The 22,767-nt window shown below is 47.0% G+C and overlaps 1 protein-coding gene across 1 annotated transcript in view; it reads left to right on the top strand.

Moving 5' to 3' along the window:
- The window catches only part of aff2 (AF4/FMR2 family, member 2), a 569,269-nt gene that overhangs the window by 507,344 nt on the left and 39,158 nt on the right, over positions 1 to 22,767 (top strand). Inside the window, exons 10-11 of the mRNA XM_070882879.1 lie at positions 14,662 to 14,824; positions 19,456 to 20,457. Coding sequence (XP_070738980.1) covers positions 14,662 to 14,824; positions 19,456 to 20,457 — 1,165 coding nt within the window. The remainder of the gene's footprint in view (positions 1 to 14,661; positions 14,825 to 19,455; positions 20,458 to 22,767) is intronic.

Below are 22,767 nucleotides of genomic sequence, written 5' to 3'. Positions count from 1 at the left end.
TGAGACCACACCTGGAGTACTGTGTATAGTTAAGAACATAAGAACATAAGAGATAGGAGCAGGAGTAGGCCATATGGCCCCTCGAGCCTGTTCCGCCATTCATTAAGATCATAGCTTATCTGATCATGGACTCAGCTCCAATTCCCTGCCCGCTCCCCGTAACCCCTTATCGTTTAAGAAACTGTCTATTTCTGTCTTAAATTTATTCAATATCGCAGCTTCCACAGTTCTCTGAGTTCTGGTCTCCTTACCTAAGGAAGGGTATACTTACCTTAGAGGGAGTGCAACGAAGGTTCATCAGACTGATTCCTGGGATGGGAGATTGTCCTATGAGGAGAGATTGAGTAGAATGGGCCTATATTCTCCGGAGTTTAGAAGAATGAGAGATTGAAACATAAACATTTCTTAAAGGTCTTGACAGGGTAGATGTTGGGAGGATGTTTCCCCTAGCTGGAGAGTCTAGAATTAGGGGTCACAATGTCAGGATAAGGGGACTGAGATGAGGAGAAATTGCTTCACTCAGAGGGTTGTGAATCTTTGGAATTCTCTACCTCAGAGGGGTGCTCAGTCATTGAGTATATTCAAGACTGAGATCGATAGATTTTTGGATGTTAAGGGAATCAAGGGATATGGAGAGTGGAGTTGAAGTAGAAGATCAACCATGATCTTATTGAATGGTGGAGCAGGTTCGAGGGGCCGAATTGCCAACTCCTAATCATATTTCTTATGTTCTTATGAACCCACAAACCTCTGACTCAGAGTGCTACCCACTGAGCCACGACTGACACACAGTACCATTACCGCTCTACCCAGGTAACATTTTAAAACCGATATATATTGGCCTAGAAATCCCGGGCGAGGTCTTCCCATGGGCAAATGACTGAAAGAAGGGGAAAAAAATGCGCACTTACCTGTTCCTGCTGCACCCGCTCGAGATCCTGGTCCTGAGGCCTTCACTCCCTGCGCGTCGCAGCGCGTGCACGTTGGGACGTCCGTAAGCTGGAGCTGGAGTCACATGGCTCTGGGCATCCAATCAAGATACAGTATTTTCTCATTCATAATAATGGGAACTCCGTAAGTTGGAATTCCCATTATTATGAATGAGAAACCCCCAAAACACCCAAAACACAAATAAAAAATAGGAAATATACACTACATATTTAAGATTCATTTAAATTAAAGTCATTAATATCTTATATTAAAAAATTTATCCGATTTAAAAAAAAATTCTTTTAATTATGGTTTTAAATAAACTTACCGTAGTGGGCAGAGTTTTTAACAACGTATGTGTTTATTTAATTTAATTTTATTGTGTTTATGTATGTTTTAAAACACTTGCGCCTGCAAAAATGGACTATGCGCCTGCTTTTACCAGGTGCAAGAGTTTTGAGGACATTTGCTGGCCAAGATATGGGTAAATCCTGCAATCTTGCCCGTGCAAATGTCCTCGCTCCTGATCTGCGATGATCTATAAAATTCCAGCTTGACAGATCGGAAAAGCCGGTTTTCAGCGCATGCGCATTGTGTGCTGAAAACCGGCTTTTGCGATGCCTTCCCGGATCCGTACACACTCCGTACCGACCCGGGAAGGCCGGGATTTCTGCCCCATTGTCCAGGTCATTTTTATAAGAACTACGTTGGAAGATGAAATAGGGACAATAAAAGTAGAAGAATAGAGAAAGAATAATTCTAAGCGATTGTAAATTTTGAGAAGAATAAGAGCATAAGAACATAAAATAAATAGGAACAGGAGTAGGCCATACGGCCCCTCGAGCCTGCTCCACCATTCAATAAGATCATGGCTGATCTGATTATGGACTCAGCTCCACTTCCCTGCCTGCTCCCCATACTCCTTATCCCCTTATGGTATGATGGAAAAGTCAACAAAAAGAAAATTAGGAAACGAGTTGCTACAACAAATAGATGAAAAAAATTCTGAGCGTACAAACCACATCTCTCCTTTTAATTGGGGCCATTAACATTTTTCAGTGGCCACCACGACACCATGACAACTTTATGGGATTAAAAAAAGAAATAATTATGTCATTATATATGTCACAGTACCTAATGTGTGCAAGCTGTGTTCATAATGTTAATATAGAATAGCCAGAGTTATCCAGAGTCAATGAATCAGAATGGGAGAGATCCCAGGCAAACATCTGTTACTAGTTTTTTCCAGCTCACTGCTTCACCAGCCACAAAACACAAAGTGTTGGAGAAGAGAGTTGGGAGTTCTTTTTAAAAGTGATACCAAAACCCAAGCACTGGATCCTCAGATAATTCAGATGCTGTACAAATATGGAAGAACGGAGGTCTAGCCATGGCTCAGTGGGTAGCACTTTTTTGCCTCTGAGTCAGAAGGTTGTGGGTTCCAAGTCCCACTGCGGGAACGTGAGCACAAAAATCCAGGTTGACACTCCAGTGCAGTCCTGAGGGAGTGCCGCCCTGTCAGAGGTGCCATCTTTCGGATGATCATTAAACCGAGGCCCCGCCTACTCCCTTAAGTGGACGAAAAAGATGTCGCGGCATTATTTCGAAGAAGAGCAGGGGAGGTATCCCTGGTGTCCTGGCCAATATTTATTCTACAACCTACATAACATTGTTCATTGTTCATATGTTTATATGTAAACTTCAGGGCTACTGACCGAGGGCTGTGTGGCTTTTTGTCGACCGGTGCATACACAATGGGCCGAAATGGTCTCCTTCTGGGGGCACTGTAGATTTCTATGTTTCTATAACAAAAACAGATTATCTGGTCATTGTTACGTTGCTGTTTGTGGGAGCTTGTTGTGCGCAAATTGGCTGCCATGTTTCCCTACATTAAAACAGTGACTACACTGCAAAAGTACTTCATTGGCTGTAAAGCGTTTTTGGATGCCCTGAGTTCGTGAAGGGCGCTATAGAAATGCAAGTCTTTCTTTCTTACAAGGCAATCACACGTCGAACAGCTCAGATGATGTTTTGAGCTGTGAAACTTTGAAGCTTGGGCAGTTTAATGGTGCAATCTGAACTTCGTAATTTTTGACAGATTCAAGTATATTTTCTTGTACTTTTCAATGTTTATGATACATTTGGAAGTGTAAGAGGGAAAGGTGAGCAACATTTTATGGATGCCACATCTGTTCCACCGACGTGATCGTTTCCGATTTCCTCTGGATCGCCTGCTCTTGCTAACTTGTGCATTAACTGGGTTTCTGCCGCACTTCCGGTGAAGTTACAGCATCCAAAACAGGGAGAGGTGTGAGGAAATTCGATGTGGCTTGCGTGTGACGGGTGCACATGCCTTTTGGGAGACTTTCTCTGCTGAAAACGATTGAGCCCGGACTGGAATCAGTTTGGTTTCTTCAAGAAAGACCTGATGTGGATGGGAGAGCTTTCTGAGAGAGAGTGGGGGCTTATCTGACTGGATGTAACCATCTGAGTAAGGACCTTCGATTGGCTACAACTCACACCAGCCAAACCTCGTGCAGGGCTTGTGTGTTGTGTCCCAATGTTGGATGGAGGGTTTGGGGAAAGCGGTACTCTTTGGAATCTCGAGGTGACTCACGAGTATTATAAATTCTTTGGCCCTTACATTTGAGTAGTCACTACTCAAAATCAAGAGCTTGTCATCTAAATTTAGGCTGGAGGGTGACACTATGAGTGCAGATTAATGTGCTCACCTACACTACGATCTCTGAACTTCCAGGGAGAGAGGTCAATAGGAATATGTGTGTGTGTGTGTGTGTGTGTGTGTGTGTTAGGCCCATGTAGCGGAGACTGGTCTCCAATCGTCTTGGATCCCCTTGCTATTGGACCAAGACCTTGCTCTGTCAAGTCCGTGTGGTGGCTGGTGTGCAATGGCCACCCCACGTTAAAAGAATTCACGCACAGGCATCTTCCAACCTTTAAAATGAGGTTTGGGACCTGGAACATCAGGACACTCATTTGGTCTCGTCACTTACCTTAGAACCCATTTTAATGTGGAAGCAAGTCATTCTCGACTTGGGGATGGCCTAAAAGAAGAGAGAAATTCTTTGAATGTGGGCATTGCTGGCAAGGCCAGCATTTATTGCCCATCCCTAGTTGCCCTCCTGGAGCCCCTTTATACAACTGAGTGACTTGCCCGATCACTTCAGAGGACGGTTCAGAGTCGACCACGTAAGTGCGAGACTGGAGTCATGTATCGGCCCAGGCCGGGTAAGGACGGCAGGTTTCCTTCCCAAAGCACATCAGTGAACCCTTTGACAATAATCCAACAGCCTCACTTTTACTGATAGCAGCTTTTTATTTCCAGAATTTATAAAAACTGAATTCAAATTCATATACTGCCATGGCCGGGATTTGAACTCATGGTTCTACTAAGATTAGCTCATTATCATCATCATAGGCAGTCCCTCGGAATTGAGGAAGATGTGCTTCCACTCTAAAAGTGAGTCCTTAGGTCACTGAACAATCCAATATGGGAATTACAGTCTCTAAGGGGAGTGGAAGATGCCTGTGTGCGTGAGTTCTTTTAACGTGGGGTGGCCGTTGCACACTGGCTATCACACGGGCTTAGCTGAGCAAGGTCTTGGTCCAGTGGCAAGTGGGTCCAAGACAACTGGAGACCAGGCACTGCTGTATGAGTCTAGTTGCCTACGGCAAGATGCGGGCCGTAAGTTCGGTGCTGAATAGCGCCCTTCGGTGAGGTGGTAGGTGATCCAAGGTTTGGCTGGGGGCAGGCATTGGGAAGGTCAGAGGTCAGCGGCGTTCGGACCTCTCCTCCTCAAGCGACGACCTGGCCTCTTCTCCTCCAGCACGTGGTGAACACAATGGCTGTGACCACCCTGACCTCTCCTCCCTCCACTCTTCGCATCCTGACCTCTCCTCCCTCCACTCTGAGCACCTTGACCTCTCCTCCCTCCACTCTGAACACCCTGACCTCTCCTCCCTCCACTCTGAATACCCTGACCTCTCCTCCCTCCACTCTGAACACCCTGACCTCTCCTCCCTCCACTTTGAACACCCTGACCTCTCCTCCCTCCACTCTGAGCACCCTGACCTCTCCTCCCTCCACTTTGAACACCCTGACCTTTCCTCCCTCCACTCTGAGCACCCTGACCTCTCCTCCCTCCACTCTTCGCATCCTGACCTCTCCTCCCTCCACTCTGAGCACCCTGACCTCTCCTCCCTCCACTCTGAACACCCTGACCTCTCCTCCTTCAACTCTGAACACCCTGACCTCTCCTCCCTCCACTCTGAACACCCTGACCTCTCCTCCCTCCACTCTGAACACCCTGACCTCTCCTCCCTCCACTCCCTAAGATTAGCTAGTTCAGTAAACATAACTGCTACACTGCCGACCCCGATCCTAAGTGTCGGTCTTCTCAGCATTTTGCTAAAGCTGCTATTGTTGTGGCATTTGGCAGAGTCTAGCTGGAGATGTTTCAGACTTGTTTTCCTGCCAGCAGCAGGCACCACTGTTCCCTCTGAGTTTTTTGGGGGCTGCACGGCCCCATTCAAAATTCTGCGCATGCGTGTAATTTCCCGTTAAACAGCTAGGGCTGGAATTTTGGCTTTTAGGATTTCAGGCCATTAATGGCGATGGGGCAGTCCTGGTACCACCTGGAAAAAGTTTGCGCCTCAGTCAGCAAAATTGGGCAGCTGGGCCCTGAGTGTGGGGCGGAGGCGTTGCACACCTCTCTTAGGGCGCTGGGCCGGCTGAGCAAGCGAAAATCCCGAGCTAAACAGCCAGCCTGGGACTGCTTGAAGAGAGGCCTGGGGAGAAAAGAAAAACGTGAAAAAACCCACCAAAAACTTTCCCAATACGTAGTGCGCGCCACCACAACATAAATCGCAAAAAAAATAAAATAAGAAACACTCACACTTACCTGAGGTCGACATTACTTCCCTCACTGCAGCCGCTATAGCTTGGAATGCCCGCTTTCCCAGGCAGTCCCAGCAGGGGGCGCTCTACCGAGCTCTATGGATCGGGCGGGAGGCAAAAATCGAGGCGGTGCCGCAAACAGGCGGCGTTGCACATCAGCTCACCTCTCCCGGGCGGTAATGCTCCATGCCCCGCCGAAACCGGCCCCGAAAACCCCAGCAGGGCACTGGAAGCTGGCCACCGCCATTGCTGCCCCTCCGGGGCGAAAACAGAGGGGGCAACGAACCAAAAATCCAGCCCCATGACTGGATTTCTGAATCTTTGGCATTCTCTGCCCCAGAGAGCTTTGGAGGCTCAGTCGATGAGTATATCCACGGCAGAGATCGATCGCTTTTTGGACACTAAAGGATATGGGGATCGGGCGGGAAAGTGGAGTTATGGTCGAAGATCAGCTATGATCTTATTGAATGGTAGAGCAGTCTCGAGGGGCCTGCTCCTAATTCTTATGTTCTTATGACTGTGCCCGGGCTTACGTCTTAAAACATTATATTTACTGAATTGCACCAGATACAGGCACCGACCTCAGTGTTCACTGCAAACCAGCCCAAAAATGGTTCCAGTTGTAAAATTCAATCATTACATTAATAGATATACATGAACGCAGTAATCAAAGTGTTAAAATAGCCGTGTCTGTTGAAAATAAATTGCATCTTTTTCATTTATTAAGCTTGTCACCATATCGGGTTTTATTTGCACTGGCCTCCTCCCACTGGGAATTTGTGACAAATTGCAAGTGCATTAGGAATGTTTGTGGACCATGGAGTTAATTGGAACTCAAGTCATTAAGTCAGTGAGAATGATGGTGATTGGTGGTGTGAATAGAGGATATAGCGTTCGTGTTGCCCTGGTACCATTGGTGCTGTCACTTGTGTTCAGTCACTTTCAACCACGTCTAGGTGAACATCAGTGTGTAGTAGTGAGGGACCTGGGGATCCAGGGCTGGGTGTGAGGATTCAAGTGGACAGACAATGTGGTTGATGTTCACAGTGCCATGAAGATCTTATAAAGGTGCATTCACCATTACTGTACGGATGTCTTTCACTGGGGTAATTTTCTGACGATTTCAGTGCTGAAGATTTTCAGCCAAATTCTAATTCAAAGACTCTTCATTCAAATGATCTGATAATTCAATCTTTGTGCACTAAATTCCCACTGCCCTCTATTGTTTATGTTGCTTGGTTCAAATGATAATAAAAAAAAGACTTGCGTTTATATAGCGCCTTTCATGATCACCTGAAATCCCAATGCGTTTTGCAGCCAATGAAGTACTTTTGAAATGCAGTCACTGTTGTATTTTGCTGTACTGTGCTTATTTAAAAAAAAGGGGTCAGCCATTTAGGACCGAGATAAGGAGAAACGTCTTCACCCAGAGGGTTGTGAATCTTTGTAGTTCTCTACCCCAGAGGGCTGTGGATGTTCAGTCTTTGAATATATTTCTTTTTTTCATATTCAAGACGGAGATCGATAGAATTTTGGATATTAAGGGAATCAAGGGGCACGAGGATAATGCAGGCAAATGTTGAGGTAGAAGATCAGCCATTGATTGGTTCGACAGGCCAAGTGGCTTACTCCTGCTCTGATTTCTTATATTCTTATGTAAAGTAGAATACACGGCAGCCAACTTACTCTAAATTCCCACAACAGCAACGTGATAATAACCAGATAATCTGTTTTAGCGATGTTGATTAAGGGATAAATATTGGCCTGGACACCAGGGATAACTCCCCCGCTCTTCTGCGAAATAGTGCCGTGGGATCTTTTACGTCCACCTGAGAGAGCAGACGGGAACTCGGTTTAATGTTTCATCTGAAAGAAAGCACCTCCGACAGTGCAGCACTCCCTCAGCACTGCACTGGAGTGTCAGCCTAGATTTTTGTGCTCAAGTTCCTGCATGAACACATAGAGCAGGGACGGGGTGGCGGGATGCTTATAGGGTAGTGTGTGGGGCCTGGAGGAAACACTGCTGCTCCTCCTGGCCCACCATCAGTACTGTAAAGGCACTAACTTCATGGATTCAGCTCTTCTCGTCCCCTTTCACCTGCCGGGTTTCCCGAGGCCTGGGAAACCCGCCCGCCTGTGGTTAAAAATAAAATAATTGTTAAAACAAATGACCAACCCGCCTCCTGCGAGCGGATTGGTCACCCGCCCTTCATCCCTGCGAATGGATTGGTCACTCATCCCTCATCACTGCAAGCGGATTGGTCACCTGCCCCTCGTCCCTGCGAGCGGATTGGTCACCTGCCCCTCGTCTCTGTGAGTGGATTGGTCACCCGCCCCTCGTCCCCGTGAGCGGATTGGTCACTCGTCCCTTGTCACTGTGAACGGATTGGTCACCCGCCCCTCGTCCCTGCAAGTGGATTGGTCACCCGCCCTCATTCCTGTGAGCGAATTGGTCACCTGCCCCTCGTCCCTGTGAGTGGATTGGTCACCCGCCCCTCGTCCCTGCGAGCGGATTGCTCACCCGCCCTCATTCCTGCGAGCGAATTGGTCATCTGCCCCTCGTCCCTGTGAGCGGATTGGTCAACCGCCCCTCGTCCCTGCGAGCAGATTGGTCACCCGCCCCTCGTCCCACCTCCGTTAAAACCGGAAGTGTCTGGATTCGAGTTGGCTTGGGCTCCTGTTTCAGATTCTTTGCTTTTTAACCTCCCACCTGAAGCAAACTCACCCATTTTTGAGGTAGGGGGGGGGTTAAACTGCCCCCCCCCCCCCATTGTTTCGCTGCTTGTGGCCTCAATGGTGATTTTCCGCCTTACAAGACACAGCTAGTGAAATGCTGTGCACCATTACGTAATCTTCACTGGGGTCACTTCCTCCCATCCCAGTGCCATACACCGCAGATTAGTCCTCCGATACTAAATCCTCGTAGCCTCAGAAAGAAAACCCTGCCTGGAGATGGACAGAGTGCCAGTTTTGGTCCACCTTGCGAGCCGCAAACAGATGCACGGCAAGGTGAGTACTGCAACAGCAAAAAATTCCAGACAGGAATCCAGACAGGAATTGATGATGGCGGGCTCCTGCGGCAGAAGATTAAATCTGACAATATTTCCAGTGATCCAGGAGGGGCAGACGCCGGTATGGGGCTTGCGAAGCCGGGGAATACAACTCACTTAATGATGCTGCATTCAAATGGGGTCTGAGAGATTCTGCAAAAACAGTCTTTAGTCTGAGGTTCCGACCCTGCCCTTCACCCTTCAATTCAATTCCCAGCCCTGCTCATTACAAGCATTGCACCTGTCAATCAACCCAGCTCAAACTCGGATTCTGCTTCTCGGTCTCCCAGGACATCGCACCATCACTCTTTCCTTTGTGCCGATAGAATTGGTGGAAAATAGTGTTTATGTATTTTTTTCAAGCACGCAGCTTGGGGAGGGGCCCCCTGTCTCTTCGCTATCCTCGTTTGTGAAGAGGCCGCTCATAGAGCTTGAGTGTTGCATGGAACGTTTTCTTCCTTCCTCGCGACAATCGCCCTTTCGAACGTGTTTCCACAAAGATACAACTTGACGCAGTTACACACATCAATCCAAAGGGTGGAATTGAGAAACAGCTGTTCCTTGACTGAATACATATGTTGTGTGCAGGCATTCTGGAAGGGTAGCATTGAAGGCAATCCCTTCACACCTCTTGTGCTGATGGTTCAGTTAAGGCTCACATTTCAGGCCTTCATGCCAGTTTGAGCCCTGTGCTGTACTGACAGCTTTCAGTCATGCTGCTAGGGCTGGGTTGTCTCAACATCAGTGGCACTGAGCCAAGACTGACACTTTACATCAGAAATAGGAGCAGGAGTTGGCCATTTGGCCCCTCGAGCCTGTTCCAGCATTCAATAAGATCATGGCTGATCTGATCCTGGCCTCAACTCCACTTCCCCACCTGCTCTCCATAACCCTTGACTCCCTTATCATTCAAAAATCTGTCTATCTCCACCTTAAATATATTCAATGACCCAGCCTCTACAGTTCTCTGGGGCAGAGAATCCCAAAGATTCACCACCCTCTGAGAGAATAAATTTCTCCTCATCTCAGTTCTAAATGGGCAGCCCCTTTTTCTGAGACCATGCCCCCTTGTTTTAGGTTCCCCTATGAGTGGAAATATCCTCTCTGCATCTACCTTGTCAAGCCCCCTCATTATCTTATAAGTTTCGATAAGATCACCTCTCATTCTTCTGAACTCCAATGAACATAGGCTTAACCTACTCAACCTATCTTCATAAGTCAACCCCCTCATCTCCGGAATCAACCTAGTGAACCTTCTCTGAACAGCCTCCAATGCAAGTATATCCTTTCTTAAATACGGAGACCAAAACTGTACGCAGTATAGTGCGGCCTCATCAATATCTTGTACAGTTGTAGCAGGACTTTCAAATGGGTGACCCATTGAATCCTGGGTTACGCTGCACCCAGGATTCCGGTTTTAGACCATAGGAGAATTGAGGACACATTTTAACATTCGGAGGTGGCAGAGAAATGGGCAGTAGCAGATTTGGCTGCCTGTTTTACACCACGTCCTCTTCTTCACAAAGTCAAAATCAGCCCATTTGCCAACTTATAGAAACTGTCATCAAGCTGTTTACACGAGACAGAGGCGGTGGAGGCAGCCTGTTCTATGCCCAGGGCACTAAAACTATAATTGCATTCAACGAGTTCAGCAAAGACAATATCATTCAGACAATTCCAACATACCTTTGTAAAATTTCAACCAATCTTGTGAAGTAAGACACGTAATTCACAGGGGGAGAAGTGCGAGAGTGTCCCGTTTGGGGCGTTAACGTTTAACAGTTTGAAAAATTAACTCCAGGCGTTAATGTTTACAAACTTTTTTAAAAATTGTCGGTTGCGCTCCAGGACGGAAGTGGAGCGGCTAAATCAGGCTGGAGCGCATTGGGCATCAGATGGGGCAGTGAATGGAGCGGTGTTGCCGTGTTGAAATGCGCTTCCCTCCCTTAAAGAGAAGAGCCATCGCTGCAGGATCGGCAAAGGAAAAGAAACTTACCTGGACCACGAGGGCAGCCGCAATCCTGCCCATCAACCCGGCACTCCAGTGTCGCGCTGATCGATCGCAGGCAAGAACTGCCATCACCGAATATGGCGGGAGTCGATGTTATCGCACGCCCGTTTATCACAATACCATAGGTGATAATGGGAGGCGCTAACGAGGCCAATTTCTAGGCTTTAATTCTCTTACTCAGCAATGAGATTCATTTTGGATTCTACAACTGTCTAAGGATTGTATGAGACATTAAACCGAGGCCCTGTCCGCCCTCTCAGGTCGACATAAATGCCCCACGGCCACTATTTCACAGAAGATCAGGGGCATTCTCCCCCGGTGATCCGATCGACATTTATCCCTCAACCAACATCACTAAGGAAACAGGTCATCTAGTCTTAATGCATTGCTGTTTGTGGGAGCTTGCTGTGCGAAAATTGGCTGCCATGTTTCTTACATTACTTCAGTGTCCTCGCGTCAGAAACACCTAATTGGCTGTAAACGCTTTGGGACACCCTGAGCTCGTGAAGGATGATACGTAAATGCGAGTTTTTTCTTTCTTCTCTTTTAGTTAGACGCATGAATATGCAGCCACACCATAATGTGCCTGAAAGTTAGCGTGCTGACAGGATACAGTAACAAAACATTGCGCTTGCTAATTCCGGAGACCCTCAGAGGCGCGACAGTGAATGATTTCACCCAGCGCCCGGGAGATGATTTTGACAAATGTTTTGTTTCCAGATTCTGTCACAAGGTTTAGTTTCTGCAGAGTGGGGTGATTATTGGATCCATCTTACCAGCAGGTTTAAGAAAGGAGAAAGGTCTTAAGTGAATTAGAATGGTTTTAAACCAGAGTAATCGATCAAATACATTCCGACCACTTTAATTGGTTTCACTAAATTTAATTGGTCGTAATTTCCTGACGATGCGTTTGATTTAGCTGACGAATCTGCCCCTCTGAGGAATATCATGACATTATAGCATAGTCATAACAGTTGATTTTACTCAATTACAGTGCATGAAAGCAATAATTTAATATATTAAGAACTTTAATGATTTTTAAGGCAAGTCATTGCACATTATGATCTCTGAAAGTGCTGAAATTATTCTTCAAGGCAATTTATCACAAGATTATAGTAAATGATGTGTTGAAGATCATTTAATAACAGCATAGTTGTGCTGGAATGGTTGTACAGAAAACATGGACATTATGGATCACCCATTTAGATTTCCGATGGTATTGCAACTCTTTATGGTGACTGTTTAGATTCTTAATAAGCACTGAAAGGGGGAGGGGAAGAAAGAACAAAAGGGTTGGTCTGTGATAGGGTGGAAAACAGATTAGAGAGACAAAAGGTATGATGGGCTGACTTGAGATGGTAATGGCAGAAGTTAGAAAAAGGTTAGTCTAGATAGGGTGTGAATGGCAGAATAATGACCATTTATTTGGGTGTAACATCCAGGGTTCGTTGCACATCTGGCTGGCAACTGGCACCACGTGAAATAAAATCCTAAAAATAAATCTGGGAGAGAGTTTAACATGGGTCCAGAACTGAGTCGTCCTGCCAGACCGAAGCCTGATCTCGCAATATTCTGCTATTGCACATTATCGGTTCCAATCCACAAATCAGGCAGATGGAACATCTCTGAGCTACACAACTCAATAAGTGTTTTTCCAACCTCAGTGAGCTGCACAGCACGGGCAGGAATGGGTAGAGTTTCTGCTTGGTGCGCCATTGGGAAATTGCACTCAAAATGGCGCTTGAAATTGCGCTGGTTGAGCTTAGGCTTCGTGTTTCCACTCAAATTAATTCGCATAATCACAAACGTAAAATCTTCCATTAACTAGCGCAATCGGGAAGCATAATAGAACGTAGTAGCCTTCTGGACACAACATCGAATTCAACAATTTCAGACCATAACCTCTGCCCATATTTGGCTTCCTTTCCTCCTTTTTTTTAACCCCCCCCAACCTATGTAATTTTTTTCTCTCTGTCTCCCATGGCAGCTGGTAATTATTCCACTGTTCACACCCTATTCAGACTAATCTTTTTCTAACTTCTGACATTACCATCTCAAGTCGGCTAATCATCCCTTTTGTCTCTCTAATCGCTCTTGTCTTCCACCCTAACACAAACCTTCCCTTTTATTCTTTCCTCCCCTCCCCCTTGCAGCGCTCCTTAAGAATCTGTTACATTTCTAACATTCGCCAGTCCTGTCATCGACCTGAAACGTTAACACTGTTTCTCTCTCCACAGATGCTACTTGACCCGCTGAGATTTCCAGCATTTTCTGTTTTTATTTCAAATTCCTGCATCCGCAGTATTTAGCTTTTGCATATATGTAGTAGAACGTAATGGTTTATTTTATTCTTCTTTACATTAAAAATATTCTGTGATGTATTTTAAGAGTGGTAACCTGGTGCAGTTTTATTAATACAGCTGAAAATGGGTTTATGCCCCAAAAAATAAGCATTTCTAAGAAGGGTGTCCCACAATGTTCACCGTAAATGGTTTTTGGGCCACGCGGGGCCAAAGATCCACTGATATAATTAACAGAAACAAGCGGAAACTCGACCCCACTGGGCGCTTCTTTCGGAGGTTCCACACAACACCAAATGATGAGTTTACAGAATGGTTTGGTTAAAAAAAGCGTCAGTTACTGAAGTGGAGAATGAATAATCCCTGGCACTTAAGGAACTGTGTCGATAGAGTAGTCAAATGATTTGATCTGAGGAGAGACCAAACGGTACTTTGAGCTGAAGTATTGAATTTCTAGACAGCAACTAAAGCCGTAATGAAATTTGAGCTCAAAACCCAATGGTGCTTCACATTTGTTTGCTGATGTTACCTAAAACTCTTAAAAATTCATTCAACAATATAAAATCAGAAGGCCGAGTTGAAAGAATGAGGCAGCATTTTACTCCGTTTATGATTACTGTCAAAGTATCTTAAAACATAAAAAGAAAAAGACCTGGATTTCTATAGCGCCTTTCACGACCACCAGATGTCTCAAAGCACTTTACAGCCAATTAAGTACTTTTGGAGTGTAGTCACTGTTCTAATGTGGGAACCGCAGCAGCCAATTTGACACAGCAAGCTCCCACAAACAGTAGTGCGATAATGACCAGATCATCTGTTTTTGTTATATTGAGTGAAGGATAAATATTGGCCAGGACACCGGGGATAATTCTCCTGTTCTTCTTTGAACTAGTGGCATGGAATCTTTTATGTCCATCTGAGAGAGCAGGCGGAGTCTTGGTTTAACGTCTCAACAGAAAGACGGCACCTCTGACAGTGCAGCACTCCCTCAGAACTGCACTGGGAGTGTCAGCCTAGATTTTTTGTGCTCAAGACTCTGGAGTAGGGACTTGAACCCACAACCTTCTGACTCAGAGGCAAGTGTGCTACCCATTGGGCCAATAATCAGGAGTCTTATCACATTTCTTGGAATCAGTTCAGTTGCGCTAAGATTTGAAGAGAATCGACGATGTTACCATTTGTGGAATTGGCACGAGAATGTATAGCTCCAGGGTGCAAAACCCTGTAAAGTGCTTCGGGGTTGAATCTCCGCGGGGGGGGGGGGGCTTTCCCAACTGTTTCCCTCACCCCCACCGTAACTTCAACCAAAGGTCCGTGGCCCCCCCCACCCCCCCCGCCGTTTCGCCGTAGATCCTCCGTCGAAGTTACAGCGGAACATCCGGACAAATCCCAAGTCCACCCCTTGCTGTTTTGTGTAAATTACCTGGTTAACTCTCCTCTTTCTTCTCCCAGCAGCATTGCCTTGCAGAATTCCCACAACGCTGGCTCTGGCCATTCCAGCGGTGGGTGCAGCAGCTCCAGTGAGTCCGGGAGCAGCTCAGAATCTGACTCGGACAGCGAGAGCAGCTCCAGTGACAGTGGGTGCAATGAGGCTTCGCGCAGTGCAACACCAGAGGTACGGGAAGCTACTCTCTAATTAGCAGCTACGTGTAACAATGACTCATTCTTCAATACATCCCAACCTATTTGATTGCCTCCACCATCCAGAAGGACGAGGGCAGCAGGCGCATGGGAACACCTCCCCCTCCAAGTCCCCCTCCTTCTCACACGCATCATCCAGACTTGGCCATATAGCAGCCGTTCCTTCATTGTTGCTGGGTCAAAATCCTGCAACTCTCTCCCTAACAGCGCTGTGCGAGTACATTCACCACACGGACTGCAGCGGTTCAAGAAGGCGGCTCACCACCACCTTCTCAAGGGCAATTAGGGTTGGGACAAAAAACGCCGAGCTTGTCAGCGACGCCCACATCCCGAGAATTATTTGTTTTTAAAGTCTATTCAGTTGAACCTTTTTAGAATTTTTCTTCGGGCAACATGTGCATCCCTTGTTGTCCTCATAAGGTGTTGATGGGCCTCCTTCTTGGACCGCTGCAGACCTCGTACCGATGGCTCTCCCAGGCCAATTGAAGAGTTCCAGGATATTTGACGCAGCGACAGTGAAGGAACGGCGCTATATGTCCAAGTCAGGATTGATTTGGTGTTCCCACAATCTTGCCGCATTTCTCCTTCTTGGTAGTAAGAGGTTGCAGGTCTGACGTGTGCTGTCGAGGTAAATAGCCTCGTGATAACTAGCAAGGGTCAACGCTGACAATATCGTCACCTATTCCCCACTTCCTCCACTTTCCCCTCGGATGTATCTTCTCCTGTTACCACTCCTTACCTGCTGGGGTACAGTTCCAGTGGGGACAGCACTGGCCTCTCATGCTAATGCCCAGTTGCCATTCTTGCTCAGTGAGCCTGAGCATGGATGGCAGCAGCTTCATTTAAGCAGGGTGACCATAATTCAAGAGCCCCATTGCTTCTCACTGTAATCACTACTCTGGGGGCGGGGGGGGGGGGGGGGCACTGGATGACGATCAGAAGTGGAAACCTTGGCCAATTCTTCCACCAAGTCCGGAAAAGCTGAGGCTAGTTATCATATCCCTCAACTAAGATCAGCTAATTCAGCATAAAACTAAGACCGTCCCAGACTGTATAGCTTAACTGCTCCTCCAGGTGCTGTATGTTTTCTCAGGGAGGATGTTTTCTCTGGTTGGGGAGTCTGGAACCAGACTCAGAATAGTCACAGTCTCAGAATAAAAACAGAAGAGCGTGGGAAGTGGGAGCGGGAGTGGGTTGTTTGGCCCCTTGAGCCTGCTCTGCCATTCAGTGAGATCATGGCTGATGCAAGCCTGCCCTGCCCACTCCCCATGACCCTTGACTCCCTTATCTTTCAAAAATCTGTCTATCTTCAACTTAAATATATTCAATGAATAAGGGGTCGGCCATTTAGGACAGAGATGAGGAGAAACTTCTTCACTCAAAGGGTGGTGAATCTTTGGAATTCTCTACCCCAGAGGACAGTGGAGGCTCAGTTTTTGAGCATATTCAAGACAGAGATCAATAGATTTTTGAATATTAGGGAATCAAGGTATATGGGGATAGGGCAGGAAAGTGGAGTTGAGATTGAAGATCAGCCATGATCTTATTGAATGGCAGAGCAGGCTCGTGGGGCCGAATGGCCTACTCCTGCTCCTAATTCTTATGTTCTTATGTTCTTATGTAGCCAATGAACATTTCAGGGTGCTCAACAGGTCTGCTGGCAACTTGCAAGCACCGTGTGACGAGTCTCCTTTCTCTCATCAGTGGTATTATCGGCATCTTTTGCTATCCACTGTTCGGTACAATTTCAGAAATAGAATCCAATGCACCCCTGGCTGGTTTCCCATGTTCTACCCTATGTATACTTGAGGCCATTCAAAACTCGGCTGCTCATGTCCTAACTCGCACCAAGTCCCACTCACCCATCACCCCTGTGCTTGCTGACCTATATTGGCGCCCGGTTAAGCAATGCCTTGATTTCAAAATTCTCATCCTTGTTTTCAAATCCCTCACCCCTCCCTATCTCTGTAATCGCCTTCAACTCTCCAACCCCCCCCCCCGAGATCTTTATGCTCCTCTAATTCTGCCCTCTTGAGCATCCCTGATTATAATCGCTCAACCATTGGTGGCCGTGCCTTCTGTTGCCTGGGCCCCAAGCTCTGGAATTCCTTGCCTAAACCTCTCCGCCTCTTTATCTCTCTCCTCCTTTAAGACGCTCCTTAAAACCTACCTCTTTGACCAAGTTTTTGGTCATCTGCCCCAATTTCTCCTTATGTGGCTCGGTGTCAAATTTTTTGTCTTATAAAACTCCTGTGAAGTGCCTTGGAACATTTTACTATGTTAAAGGCGCTATATAAATACAAGTTGATGTTTTTGATATCACAGTGCTTGACCTACATAATGGAATACGTTTTCCAGCCAACGAGGTACTTTTTGAAGTGTAGTCATTGGTGTAATGCAGGAAAAACGGCAGCCAACTTGCGCACAGCAAGCTCCCACAAACACGGTGGAGAAAGAAATGGAAGGCTATGCTGATACAGTGAGATGAAGTAGGGTGGGAGGAGGCTCGTGTGGAGCATAAAAGCTGACATAGATCAGTTGGATCGAATGGCCTGTTTCCGTGCTGTAATATTCAATGCAACCTAGTTTGCGCGTGATAATTATTAGTTTGTCAGTGAAAATGTTTTAGGAGTCAAATGGTCTTAGCCTGAATGGTTAAATTTGACTGCCGACTGACAATAGACACACTTTGGGCGAGATATTCCCCTCGACAGGGAGACTTTCATTTAGAGGGTAATTTTATGTGTTCGCTTTGCTGACTGGGAAGCCTCATCCACCAGTTGCTCCTATCAGGTAATTGTGGATATGTTTTGTAAGGAAACTCTCCAGTGGATTTTATGGCCCTGAAGGATCGATTCCTGTCTGCGTCCACTAGATGCCCCTGTGACATGTGTCCGCAATGTAGCGGCAGGGATCTGGGTTATTGATGCAAGGACTCGACGATGGGTTGGGGACACGGACGGGGCAGTTGGTCCAGTGGGAATGGTTGCTGGTTGACCAGCTTCTCAGTCGCTTTATCCCGACCAATGAATTCAGTTGTCAGCGAATGGGAGGAGGCTGCTTGGATCAGCTGACCTGAGTGAACTGCCCTGTTTCCGCCACACTTCCAACGGAGTTTACGCCATCGGAGCGAGAGCAGCTCGGAGGAAATTCACGGATGTTATTTCGCACTTGGCTAGATACAATGGGGCAGATTTTCCTGTTCCTACATCAGATGAAAATCAGGCAGGTTTTCTTTCGGATGTGCACTCCTTCACGTCTGAGCTTCCTCTGTGGGCAGTGTGGGATGGGGCTGGTGTATAATGGGCAGTGTGGTATTGGGCAGGGTGTATAACGGGCAGTGTGGGATGGGGAGGGTGTATAATGGGCAGTGTGGGATGGGGCTGGTGTATAACGGGCAGTGTGGGATGGGGAGGGTGTATAACGGGCAGTGTGGGATGGGGAGGGTGTATAACGGGCAGTGTGGGATGGGGCTGGTGTATAACGGGCAGTGTGGGATGGGGAGGGTATATAATGGGCAGTGTGGGATGGGGCTGGTGTATAACGGGCAGTGTGGGATGGGGAGGGTGTATAACGGGCAGTGTGGGATGGGGAGGGTGTATAACGGGCAGTGTGGGATGGGGCTGGTGTATAATGGGCAGTGTGGGATGGGGAGGGTGTATAATGGGCAGTGTGGGATGGGGCTGGTGTATAACGGGCAGTGTGGGATGGGGAGGATGTATAACGGGCAGTGTGGTATTGGGAGGTTGTATAACGGATAGTGTGGTATTGGGAGGTTGTATAACGGGTAGTGTGATATTGGGTGGGTGTATAACAGGCAGTGTGGGATGGGGAGGGTGTATAACGGGCAGTGTGGTATTGGAAGGGTGTATAACGGGTAGTGTGGTATTGGGTGGGTGTATAACGGGTAGTGTGGGATGGGGTGGGTGTATAACGGGCAGTGTGGGATGGGGCTGGTGTATAACGGGCAGTGTGGTATTGGGAGGTTGTATAATGGGTAGTGTGGGATGGGGTGGGTGTATAACGGGCAGTGTGGGATCGGGAGGGTGTATAATGGGCACTGTGGTATTGGGTGGGTGTATAACGGGCAGTGTCGTATTGGGTGGGTGTATAACAGGCAGTTTGGTATTGGGTGGGTGTATAACGGGCTCTATGGGGTTGGGCGTGTGTATAATGGGCAGTGTGGGATCGGGAGGGTGTATAACGGGCTCTATGTGATCGGGCGGGGTGTGTAACGGGCAGTGTCGTATTGGGTGGGTCTATAACAGGCAGTTTTGTATTGGGTGGGTGTATAACGGGCTCTATGTAATCGGGCGGGGTGTGTAACGGGCAGTGTCGTATTGGGTGGGTGTATAACAGGCAGTTTGGTATTGGGAGGGTGTATAACGGGCTCTATGGGGTTGGGCGTGTGTATAATGGGCAGTGTGGGATCGGGAGGGTGTATAACGGGCGGCCGATCGTGTACTTCCCAATTTGCGCCCATCCGAAGTTGAATTTCACCCCTACTATTTAATAGATAACTAAGAATCGGGACGTAACAATTGAGTTTGATTGCTGTTGGTTATTGGAATGCTTTGAAGTAACCCTTTCTCTTGCTGTTCCCAGCCTGAACCACCGTCGACCAACAAGTGGCAGTTGGATAAATGGATGAATAAAGTCACCTCACACAACAAGACCATTATTAACCACCAGACCGATTGTGATGGACTGACTGATTTGCAGTCTCAAAGCATCCAAGAGAACGATGGGCAGCTCAAAGGGAAACAGACCATTTCGCTGCCTCAGCCCGATTCCAAAGATAGGGTCATACTGAGCCCCATCAGGGAGAAAGCCAAACCGAGGACTGCTCAGAAAACGCCCGAGGGCAAAAGTGTGAAACAGAAGTCCCCCGTGCAAAATGAGGCAGCTCCCCCAAGGAGGACCACGGGCAAAAAGCAGCCCAGGCGGGTGGAGCGGACTCCCAGCTCGGAGGAACCCAGCTGGCCCAAGCCAAATAACCCCAGCAGCACTCCCAAAGAAAGAGACAGTCGAGGAGCCTCAACGGAACAACCCAAAGCAAAGGCCAGGGCTACCATTAGCAAAATAGGGGCTAGGAAAGAGCCCAGGACTAGCACCGGGCCTGCTGTTGACAAGAAGAAGCACAGAGTGCCTGGTAAGATTGTGCCTAAATCGCGAGAGTTTGTGGAGACAGATTCGTCTGACTCCCACACAGACCAAGAGGAGCTCGTGCCGGTGAAAATCGCTGCCACTTCTGCCGTGACGACGAACTCGCTCAAACCGAAGGAATGCGCGAGCACCAACAACTGTGCAAGTACCTGTATCAGCAGCACTTCAGTCGACCAAGCCACCCTCGACTTGGAAGAACAATCATTCTCACCTCTCCCACTCCCACAAAATGAACTGCTTTCCCCTCTGAGAGACTACGAGGAGATTAAATCGCTTTGGGTGAAATTAGATCTGAGTCTCTTGTGCAGGATCCCTGGGCAAGCAGCAGCAGAAACAGTCCCAATCAAGGCAGAGGTCAGACAGTCCAACAGCAAACACAATTATCAGTCCCCTACCCCTGTGACAGACAAAGACGCCATCAAAACTAAACGGAAACACAAGGTGAGTGACCTTTCCAGAATGGGCATTATCAAGGAACACCGAAATTGAAAGTGGAGTAGTACAATTAAGAATCATTCGAACAATAATATTTAAAGGAAAGAGGTGTTTTTAAATGTTAAGTAGTTGGGTAGATCTGGAGAAACTATTTACTCTGGTGGTGGAATCCAAAACAATGGAGAAAGATTGCAAAGTGCCACAGCACAGCGGGACCTGGGGGTACTTGTACAGGAAACACAAAAGGATAGTATGCAGGTACAGCAAGTGATCAGGAAGACCAATGTAATCTTGGCCTTTATTGCAAAGGGGATGGAGTATAAAAGCAGGGAAGTCTTGCTACAGCTATACAGGGTATTGATGAGGCCACACCTGGAATACTGCATGCAGTTTTGGTTTCCATATTTACGAAAGGATATACTTGCTTTGGAGGCAGTTCAGAGAAGGTTCACTCGGTTGATTCCAGAGATGAAAGGGTTGACATGAGGAAAGGTTGAGCAGGTTGGGCCTCTATTCATTGGAATTCAGAAGAATGAGAGGCGATCTTATCGAAATGTATAAAATTATGTGGGAGCTTGACAAGGTGGATGCAGAGAGGATGTTTCCACTGATGGGGGAGACTAGAACTAGGGGGCATAATCTTAGAATAAGGGACCGCCCATTTAAAACTGAGATGAGGAGAAATTTCTTCTCTCAGAGGGTTGTAAATTTGTGGAATTCACTACCTCAGAGAGCTGTGGAAGCTGGGACATTGAATAATTTATGACAGAAATAGACAGTTTCTTAAACGATAAGGGAATAAGGGATTATGGGGAGCGGGCGGGGAAGTGGAGCTGAGTCCATGATCAGATCAGCCATGATCATATTAAATGGCGGAGCAGGCTCGAGGGGCCGTATGGCCTACTCCTGCTCCTATTTCTTATGTTCTTATGTAATTGGGCATAAACTTAAAATGAGAGGGAGGCTATTCAGGAGGAAAATCACAAAGCACTTTATCAAACAAAGGGTAGGAGAAATCTGGACCTCTGTCCCCCAAAAGGCTGTGGATGCTGGGGGTCGATTGGAGCTTTCAAGACCGAGATTGATGGAATTTTATTAGATAAGGGTGTCAAGAGATATGGAGCAAAGTTGGGAAAATTGAATTGAGTTGCAGATCAGCCCTGATCCAACTAAATGGCGGAACAGGCTTGAGGGGCTGAATAGCCTCCTGTTCCTATCCAGTGGCAATAATATATTTACTGTCATTGAATTATCCTGCATAATCTCAGCCAATCCATTCTGAGGCGTGGACATTATATTTTTCCAATCAAAGAATGGAAACTGAAAAAGCTGTCATTCCTTGATCTCCTCGAAGCTTGACTGCTACTAATTTAGGAAATTCTCGTTTTCAAATCTCTCCCTGTTTTCGCCCCTCCCTATCTCTGTAATCTCCTCCAGCCCTACAACCCCCTGAGATATCTGCGCTCCTCTAATTCTGCCCCCTTCAGCATCCCTAATTATAATCACTCAACCATTGGCGGCCGTGCCTTCAGTTGCCTAGGCCCTAAGCTCTGGAATTCCCTCCCTAAACCTCTCCGCCTCTCTGTCTCTCCTTCCTTTTTTAAGATTCTCCTTAAAATCTTCCTCTTTGACCAAACTTTTGGTCACCTGCCCTAATTTCTCCTTATGCAGCTCGATGTCAAATTTTTTGTCTTATAATATTCCTGTGAAGCGCCTTGGGACATTTCACTACGTTAAAGGCGCTATATAAATACAAGTTGTTGTTGTGCCAGTGCAGCACTTACATAGGGTTATTTTTCTGGTCCATGCTGCTCCTGTACAAACACTGATCATGCTCATATGAAGTTCCTGTAAACAGTTTAATGCCATGGTTAGACCCCTCACATATGTTAATGTAGGGGCTTAATGCCTGTTGTAGCACCGGTTGCCAAAATTGGACTGGCCTGCTGTGTTCAGGATAACCAGGACTATTCTTTAAAGCTGGAGGCCACCACCAAAAAGGTAACTTCCTTAAAAAATCCTTCCCTGAATGTGGATTCTGTTTCTCCCTGTTCCACGGCAGTCCTCAACAGCGTTCATGATACTCCCACCCATATCCAATCAATAATTTTAAAAGACCTGGGTTCCTGGTGCATGAAACACAAAAGCTTAGTATGCAAGTACAGCAAGTGATCAGGAAGGCCAATGGTATCTTGGCCTTTATTGATGGAGTATAAAAGCAGGAAAGTCTTGCTGCAGTTGCACAGGGTATTGGTGAGGCCACACCTGGAATACTGTGTGCAGTTTTGCTTTCCGTTTTTAAGGAAGGATATACTT

This window comes from Pristiophorus japonicus, chromosome 6 (genome assembly GCF_044704955.1).
Source record: "Pristiophorus japonicus isolate sPriJap1 chromosome 6, sPriJap1.hap1, whole genome shotgun sequence".
Classification (NCBI taxonomy): Eukaryota; Metazoa; Chordata; class Chondrichthyes; family Pristiophoridae; genus Pristiophorus; species Pristiophorus japonicus.
Note: the sequence above shows the minus strand (reverse complement) of the source record. Positions and strands in the feature narration are given on the sequence as shown.